This window comes from Echinops telfairi, unplaced genomic scaffold (assembly GCF_000313985.2).
Source record: "Echinops telfairi isolate 266 unplaced genomic scaffold, ASM31398v2 ScPeMD7_7469;HRSCAF=8507_0, whole genome shotgun sequence".
Taxonomy (NCBI): domain Eukaryota; kingdom Metazoa; phylum Chordata; class Mammalia; order Afrosoricida; family Tenrecidae; genus Echinops; species Echinops telfairi.
Window position 1 is genome coordinate 40,788,934 of NW_022111372.1, and position 9,416 is coordinate 40,798,349.

Genomic DNA, 9,416 nt, shown 5'->3' on the forward strand with positions numbered 1-9,416 from the left:
TGATAATCTGGCATTCTGTGAAGCTCACCTTCCCAACACGATCTCTGAAGATAAAGTGGGTGCATAAGCAAATGTGGTGAAGAAAGCTGATAGGGCTTGGCTATCAAAAGATAGCCAAGTTTGGGATCTTAAAGGCTTGAAGATAAACAAGCGGTCATCTAGCAGGGAAGCAACAAAACCCACATGGAAGATGCACACTAGCCTGTGTGATCTTGAGGTGTTGATGGGATCAGGTATCAGGCATCTAAGACCCAGAACAAAAGCATACCCCATGTGAATTGGGGGTGAGGGCATGAAGTGGAGACCCAAAGCCTATCTGTCACAAGTAAGAGATGAGCCAGTCAGGGTACAGTATAGCACCAATGAAACACACAACTTTCCTCTAGTTCTTTAATGCTTCTTTCCCCCCACTATCATGACCTCAATTCCACCTTACAAATCGGATTAGACCAGAACATGCACACTGCTACAGAGAGAGCCTGTGACACAAGGAATCCAGGATAGATAAACCCTTCAGGGCTAACAGTGAGAATAGAGATACCAGGAGAATAAGGGAAAGGTGGGGGGAGAAAGGAGGAATTGATCACAAGGATAGACATATAACCCCCTCCCAGGGGGATGGACAACAAAAAAGTGGGTGAAGGGAGACATAGGATGATGTAAGATATGAAAGTAGTAATCTGTACCTTACCAAGGGTTCATGTGGGAGGGAGAGTGGGGGAGGGAGTGGGGAAATGAGCTGATACAAGGGCTCAAATAGAAAGAAAATGTTTTGAAAATGATGGTAGCATGTGCTTGACACAATGAATGTATGGACTGTGATGGGAGATGTAAGAAAGAAAGAAATGGCCTTTATAACCCATTACTGAGTTATAAGTTTTTTTTCAAACCATTTTATTAGGACATAACACAGACATCATACAATTCAATAGTTCAGTGATATCAAGAAGGGTACAGTTGCTACCATAATCAGTTTTCAAACATTTTCTTCCTTCTTGTACTCCTTGTTATTAGTTTCTAGTGAACTCCCAGATTCCCCTGCCATACACACCAGGAACCCTGTGTCTAGTTATTGACTATAGATTTACGCATCCTGGGTTTCATATACTGAAAACATAGACAAATGTATGCTAGAGTCAAGAAGGCTACCAACAAAAACAAATGACAACAGAGATAATGCCCAGTTTGAGAGAAAACAGAAAATATGAAAACAGAGCAAACTCAAAATATGTCAAAAGGGAGATCAAATGATAGGGTTTTAACCATTCAACTCAGGTGTTTCATTTTAATCTATAATCAGTTCTGCAATATTCTCTGTATGGTAACCAGGCTATTTCTACCCCTTGATCACAGTCACAGGGAAATCACCAGAGGCTTATTCTATGTGTACGTCATGCAAATGTATTTGGGCTTCCACTGCCATCAATAGCCTTCTGTAAATTAGGTGTTCCCAGTTTAAATTCTGATACCATTCCCTCCTTTGGATTTGGATTATATTATTTACAATCCTCGGATCACACAGGCTGGTGTGCTTCCTCCATGTGGACTTAGTTGACATCTCACTTAGATGGCTGCTTGTTTGCAAACAAGCCTTTAAGAGTCCAGACACTATTCTTTCTGATAGCAAGACATGATCTCGTTTCTTCACCACACTATGCTGTAACACCCATCTCTTTCATGTTTCCTTCATGAGGGCGTGGAGTTATAAGAGTTCTTAATGTATTCTAGATGGTGAAATTTGAAGCTGAGTTATTTCCCCTCTGTTTTCTTTCGTAAGTTTTAACCCTCAGTGGTTAAGACTAGGATCCGTTTGCAGTCATTCTTTTGGTAGGGTGTCATGTAAGGGTCTTCTTTAATTTTCCCCCCACATGGATAACCAGTTGTTGTCATAGCGTTTGTGGTGCAAAATTGTGTAATGAATGCTGGTGTGTACTATCTGCTTCCATTTCTGCATTTAATCCCATTGGGTAAATGCCTAAGAGTCGAATTTTTGAATTGTGTGATTGTATGTTTAACTTTCTGGAAAACCACCAGCCTGTTTTCCACAGCTGCAGCCCCATCTTACAGTTCTGTCAGCCATGGATGGGGGCGCTAGTTTCTTCACATCCTCATCAATGCTCGTTTTCCTCTGCTTATAACTGTCCTAGTGAAGGTGAAGCGATGTCTCAAATTTGGTTTGGATTTGCGTTTCCCTAATGACTCGTGACATCGAGCCTTCTCATGTGCTTTTCGGCTGTACATATTTTCTGGTGAATGTCTACTTAAATCCTTGGTTTATTTTTCAATAGGATCCTCGTTCTTTATATATTCTAGAAATTAAACTCTTACCTGGTATGCGTTGTTGATGCTAGTCAAGTCGCCCCCATGTCATGGTAACTCCGTGCACAACAGAAGAAAGTGATGCTTGGTCCTGCTCCATCCCCAGGACTTGCTACCGAGCAGACCATCATGCTCCATACAGTGTTCATTGCCACATTAAGACGTAGATCAATAGGCCTTACCTCCTGGTCCATCATAGCCTGGTAGCTCTTGTTCAGTACCATCGCAACGCACAGAATGCCAAACACTGTCTCCCTGTCTGGAGGTTGTCTTGTTCACGTTGTTGATAAAGAATTTTGGTGCACAGAAGTTTGATTGGGATGAAGTCCAATTTGTCTGTGTATTTTGGTGCCATGTCTAAGAATTCACTGTGCAGAATTAGATCCCAGAGCTCTGCCTGTATACTTCATCCCAGGAATTTTTGGGCTTTGTTCTAACATTTAGGTCTTTGAGCCATTGGGAGTTACTTTTCATAGATGGTGTGAGATGTGGGCCAAGCTTCATTCTTTGGCCTGTGGAGAGCCAGCTATCCCAGCACTTCTTGGACAGCCGTCTGTCCCCCATTGAATGTGTTAGCTCCCGAGTAAAAATACAATTGGACCTAGATGTGTATGTTTATTTCCGAACTCTCCATTCGGTTCCTTTGGTCTATGTGTATGTCATTATACTAATATGAGACGGTTTCGATTTTGTAGTTTTTAGAGTTTGTTGAAATTGGGAAGTGTGAGTTCTACTTTCCTTTTTGAAGTTTCCTTTAGCTATTCAGGGTCAACTGCAGTTCCATATATATTTGAGGATTGGCTTTTTCATTCTGCAAAGAAGACTGTTGGAATTTTGATGGGGATTATGTTGAATCTAGATTGCTTTGCTCAGTGGTGACATCTTAACCATCCTAAGTTTTCTAGGCCACACGCACAGAATGCACTTGCATTTATTTAAGTATGTCTAATTTCTTTCGGTAATAGTTTGTAGATTTTGTATGGAGGTCTTTCACTGTCTTGGTTAAATCCAGTATTCCTAGGTGTTTTGTTGTTTTAGGTACTGTTGTCTCTTTAATTTCCTTTTCTGAATGGTCATTGCCAATGTATAGAATTCATTAGTTGACCTTGTATCCTGACTTGTTGCTGAATTCATTCAGTGCCTCTAGGAGCCTTCTTGTGGCTTCTTTGGGGGGTGGGGGTTATATATAGGAAATGAGTATTTTGAGATTGATTTTATGATTCATTTAACTGTCTATTCTTTAATGTAAGCAGTGACAGTTGTGTGTGTGTGTGTGTGTGTGTACTTAGTATGTGGATATGCGCCTCCCTGCCTCCCCTTTCTTGGGTCAATGGTAACAACTATACTCACTTCTTTCCAGCTTGTTTTTCACATTTAACAATGTATCCCAGAGATGACTGCCTCCTCAACCATTTGAATTTTTGATGTTTTCATCCAGTGAAGTAACCACCCCTTTCAGCTTCTTACTACCTTGAATTTGTCAGCATGTTCTCTGCAAGGTCTTCAAATGCACAATCAGACTTTATTCTGCATCCTTTTCACCAGGCCATCGACAGCATCCACCAGGTGGGCGTGTACTGCCTGGCCTTGGTTCCTGCGAACACCTTGCCCAAGGCTCCCCTTGGAGGAATTCACATTTCTGAAACCAAACAGCGCTTCCTGGAGGGGACTCTCCACCCCTGTAATGTGCTGATGTGCCCTCACACCTGTGTTACCAACCTTCCCAAACCACGTCAGAAGCAACCAGGTGGGTATAGCTTTGTACCGTGCAGCTGTTCCTTCTCAGAACTGACATTAGGCGCAGCTATGATTAGATGGGGCAGCATCATTGGGCTACTCAGAAGAGAAGCCGTATCTTTGGGGTTGGAGATTAAGAAAGAGAGCACGTTGTTGTCTTCAGGCCCTTTGCCACCTCCTGCCCCCGATGAATCCGTGCTTTCAGTGCCTTCCCCCTTCCCCTGGTAGGTCCTCTCTGCTGTTACAAACCAATTTTAATAATGAGATTCCAGCCCAACATTATAGCTTGGGAAGGTAGCAGGTGGTTCTCTTTGGAGTAGAAAACACTGACCAAAAGTAGACCTGGGATTTCTGAAGAGCCTATGCTGGCCAACGTTGCACTGTGGGGCAGCCCCACTGCCTTGTCCTCAGGAACCGCACTGCACTGAGGCCTTGGGGGCAGGGGGAGGAATCAGTCCCACTGCCCTGAGTGGCTGCTGCAGCCATGAAGAGTAACTGTGATCTAGAAGTCTCTTCATCGTTGGCCAATGGTCATTTCCCCCTCCGTGAGTTTCACTCGTTAGAAAGCTAGTTTCATTTGTTTGGTTTTAAAGAAGGGTGGTGCATTCACTACCACAATCAACTTTACATTTTCTTCTTTCTTATATCCATTGATGTTGACTCCCCATCTCCCCAAACTTCCCCGTCTGTGCTCCAGGTAATTGTTAATCCCCTTGCTGTCTTCGTAGTTTCACCCATCCTGACCTCCCGATACAGAAACACGTACACGACAAAGACAAAGCGAAGCAGAGGACCCAGCCACAATGACCAAATGAAACAGCAAAACCTCAATGGAAAAGAAAAACATAGACTCAGTTTTACAATTTAAAACTACAGTAAATTCAGAATGGGTCAAAGGGAGGTCTAAGGATAAGCTGTGTCCATTTCAGCCCAAATCCACTTTACAGTGCTCTCTGTGTGACAGTAAGGAGATTGACCTTCCTGTGCACGGCCAGTGGGGCTTCACTGGAGACTCGATCCATGTGGGGGACCCTGGAAATGGATTTTAAACTTCCACGATCATCCATAGCATACTGAAAACTGGTTGTTTAGATTTTAGGTTCTGGTACCATTTCCTCCTCTGGGTCTGGAGTTCATTCTTTATCATCCTTGGCTCACACAGGCTGGTTGCTTCTTCCAGCTGGACTTAGCTGACTCCTCACTTAGAAGGCTGCTTGTTTTGAGACAAGTTAGTTTAAGGCAGGTTTAACTATTTTTCATATCTTCGGTTGTGCACATTTTTAGCCCATGCTAACTTTTGTTGACTACTGAATACATAAGCATCACTGAATAGGATGCACTTTCTCAGGAAGATTTGCTTTCTTATGTATATATGAACCATAGTAACAAAGCAGTGACATACGTATTAAGAATGTGATGCTGGAGAGGTCACATAACACTCCCTTGAGTGAAACTCGATGGAAAGAGTCATGTCATGCATGAGAACCCATTCACTTCTCACTGAGGATTTTCTGAATTTTCAGAAGTTGGTCCAGCCTCCATGATTGTAGGGAACCTGGTTGCTGGGAAGAGGCTGGCCCAAGCATCTGGGCGGGAGCTTGCCCACCTGGAGGACAGTGACCAAGCAAAGAAGGTAAGGTGCCTGGCCTTAGGGCATGCTGTCAGCCCCTCTGTGAGGCCCGGTCACTCAGATGCCCTCTTTGTGCAGTTCCTGTTCCTGGCTGATGTGTTGCAGTGGCGTGCCCATACCACACCCGACCACCCACTCTTCCTGCTGCTGAATGCCAAGGTGAGCGCCTGCCCATGGGCCTGGGTCCCTCTGGGGTACCTGTTAGCATCACCTGTGAGACATGACAGGCCTTTTAGGCAGCGACTTTCCTGTCTGATTTTATTTTCGGTGTAGAGCCCTTGGCTTTCACATGGTTCACACAGCCATGCTCTGTTCTGTTCTGGACAGGAGAATGCTTTCCCACTCCCGTTTTCTTGTTTGAGAACAGGGAATAAATACGCACACACGCTTTAAAAAGGCTCAGGTATTTTTGGATTTTTGAGCTCCCAGGTGCTTACACCTACTCACCACGTGTTGACCTGGCTAGGCTCCAAAGACCGGGGATGAGCACATGGGATCATGGAATGGAGGGGGATGACATCATTGTTTCATGCCCAGGTTTTACCGTTATATAGCTGTCGAGCCACCGAGAATCATGGCCCAGCCAAGTTCAGGTATCATCTTCACTTCAACAGCAATGTTACTCTCACCTCGCATCTGGGCGTTTGTGACTGCCAGGCACGTGCTGTTAAGAGGCAAAAAAGTAGATTGTTGTTGTAAATGCAAAATAAGCGGTAAGTGAGGGACTGCTGATTTTTGTAAAAATTAGGAATTTAGGTGTTCTGTAGTTGTTTGCGGCCTTTACCGAGTAAATCCTGTTTGTTGCTCAGATTCGGCTGCAGATTTAGACGTCCTTTTCCCTGTATTTGGAGTACCTGTCACCAAGCCCAGCACTGTGCTTGTCGCCCCCTCGGAAGGAAAGAGGTTCAGCTGTGCTCTTCACATCCCAGGTGTGGCCGACAGACAGACAGACAGACTGTGGATGTGGAGACAGCTAAATGACAGGAGGAATCACACCTGTCTGATGTGCCGTGTGGCTAATGTGGGGCAGATCACAACTGTTCAGCGAGTGCTAGCTTAGCTCTCAGTGCTGTCTGCTGTTGGCCAGCTGTCTTCACACAGAAGTGTTTGCCAAGTGCCGGCTACAGGAGTATTGGTAACAGCATAGAAAGGCCTGCTCTTGTGCCTGGGCAGGCAGGTGCCCTAGCAGCAGAAGTTTGTCCCGACTCCTTCTTGAACCTGGAGCACTGTCCGGTGAGCATTTACTCCAAAGCCTGGAGACAGCCAAGGATTAATATGGGGCCAAAATAAACTGAGATCGTGACATGAGCCGCAGAGGAATAAAGCAGAAGATGCAAGAAGCACGTGTGGCAACATGAGCCCGCGCCCCTGAAGTCTGTGCACGTTGAGGTTGAGGACGGGGGATCCCAAAGCTGCTTCTGTGCACGCACAGGCTCCTGAGCAGCCCAGGGCACAGCCCAGGGCTCGTGACTGCAGTCTGAGCGGGGAGGCCCGTGCTGGATGTACTCCAAGGTGTGACGTGGTGCTGAACTTCGAGGGGTGTGTGTCATTTATGACCCCCGCTGATCTCTGGACTGCCGAAGAGTAGCTGCCAAAGCTGGGGCCACTGGAGACAGTGAGGGATGGAGGTGGAGGCCTGGGAAGTGCTGACGTGTGTGGAGGTTGGGAGGTGACAGAGAGATGAGACTTGTATAGACCTCATGACATGTTGGGCATGGGTGCAGACTCGACTCTGGGATTTCTGCCTACTGACCGCGTGGCCGAAGTATCTGGCACTGAGCACAAGGAGCCAGAGGTTGGGGAGCAGAGATGTAAGGATTCCATAAGTCTGAAGTAATAAGATCGCTAAATGCCCGGTCTGTATCAGAAGACTATAGCGTTTTTGTGCAGCAGAGCAGACACATCAACAATGCGCGGTGTAAAGCGTATCATTCATCACAGACTCTAACAGAGCACTTGGAGAAGCCAACTGGGTTCAGAACATGGGCTCCTCTGAGGGGAGCTCATATGCAGTTCAGGGATGCTGGTTCATGCATCACGATCTCATTTTATCACATGTGTTGTTGGGTGTTTGTACAAATTTATACTCAGTATCCTGCTCTGCTGGGGCTGGAGGGGGTTGGTGTATAGGTGGCTTATGAGAACAATGGTAGCAATTTGTTTTTGAAAAGATAAGACAGTACAGAAAAGTAGTATCAGGTAATAAGAACCTGGAAGTTTATTGCATTATTTTTGTGTGATGATTTTAAAAACCAAACCAGATGGTCTTAGTAGCTGTGTCTGACTCTTCCCTTCTAAAGAGGACTCACCCTTCCAGACTCCCCGGGGAGCCCCCGCAGGAAACACTTCATTGCTGCAAATGATTAGCCCTTGGGAATTACATTTGAAATACAGACCTACATCGAGATCCTGCTCATGGAAGCTCAGAGCTCACAGTGTGTGCAGAGCATGTGTGAGAATCTTTGGAGAACTTGAGGCTTTGCACACACCCATTGACTCATGAGCTCCTTGACTTTTGGACCCAGGGCACCGTGACCAGCACTGCGACCTGTGTCCAGCTGCACAAGAAAGCTGAGCGCATTGCAGCTGCCTTGATGGAGAGGGGACGACTGAGTATCGGAGACCACGTGGCCCTGGTCTATCCCCCGGGTAAGTGCCCTGGCAAAGTCCTCTGTGGGTCTCTTCAACAACGAGCCTGCCCTGCTTTTCCCCTCCAAGCCTCCCTTGCCCTTACACTTCTCTTCCTGCCCCTGGGTACTGCCCCCTCCCCTTCCTGCACCCTACTCTGTCCTTTGTTCCCTCTATGGGTTCTTGCCAGGAACCCCAGAAGGCTTCCATCCACACTGCATCCTGCACCCCTGTAACCATGCCCCCAATCCTCTGGAACATTAGGGCATATTTTAAGGTTTACATTTAACTTTTTAAATGGATACAGATGTAATTAGAAATCATGAATATTTATGGCTCATTCATCCTCTTTTTCTAGTGCAGATTTTATTTTCCTTTTGTTGTTACTGGTTTTTCACTTGGCTCTCTTATCAGTTTCCCCCCCATGCTCCTCACATCGAGAACACAGCATCTTCCCCTGACAGCCCTTCCACACATTTGTAGACCCATAAACGGTCGTTTATGCACAAAAGTGAGCGCATACATGTGTATGTGTGCGCGCGCATGCTGAGTGAGGCTTTGCCAGTGTGCTATGACTGTGAGATCATTTCATATATCCTCCCTTGCATCTTCTCTCATGAAAAATCACTCTATGGAATTCCCTCCAATGCCCCTAGCGATGCTGAAGGGCACTGCGGGCATGCTCTGACAGGTCCCTGCTAGGGCTGTGCTGCCCAGATTGCCTCCATACATTCCTGTCCTGGGGGAGGCCTTCTGTGAGGGCTGGCCTCTGTCAAAGGGCACGCCCACTTATAATTTTCACAGATAGCGGCACCTGTTCTCCACTGGAACGGAAGCACAGTCCCATCAGTCGAGCACAAGGGGCCTTTTAGAACCCATCTTCATCAGCAGTCGGAAGCAGAGCTCCTTGACTCTTGCCCATCTGAGAGCAATGAAGTTCTACCTGTGACTTTTCATTCGCATTATCCTGCTAGTGCACTTGAACATGCATTTACATATGTGGTCTGGCAGGTACCCCCTGAAACGATTGTGTTTCTGTCCTTGGCTTGCTCTTAAAATGGGTTGTTTTATGTCTTTTGGCTATATGTTGTGGTTTTCTTTA

At 46.0% G+C, this 9,416-nt stretch overlaps 1 protein-coding gene across 1 annotated transcript in view; it reads left to right on the forward strand.

Moving 5' to 3' along the window:
- DIP2A (disco interacting protein 2 homolog A) overlaps positions 1–9,416 on the forward strand; it is a 99,613-nt gene that overhangs the window by 67,169 nt on the left and 23,028 nt on the right. The window contains exons 23-26 of the mRNA XM_045284552.1: positions 3,865–4,066; positions 5,580–5,689; positions 5,765–5,845; positions 8,212–8,335. Coding sequence (XP_045140487.1) covers positions 3,865–4,066; positions 5,580–5,689; positions 5,765–5,845; positions 8,212–8,335 — 517 coding nt within the window. The remainder of the gene's footprint in view (positions 1–3,864; positions 4,067–5,579; positions 5,690–5,764; positions 5,846–8,211; positions 8,336–9,416) is intronic.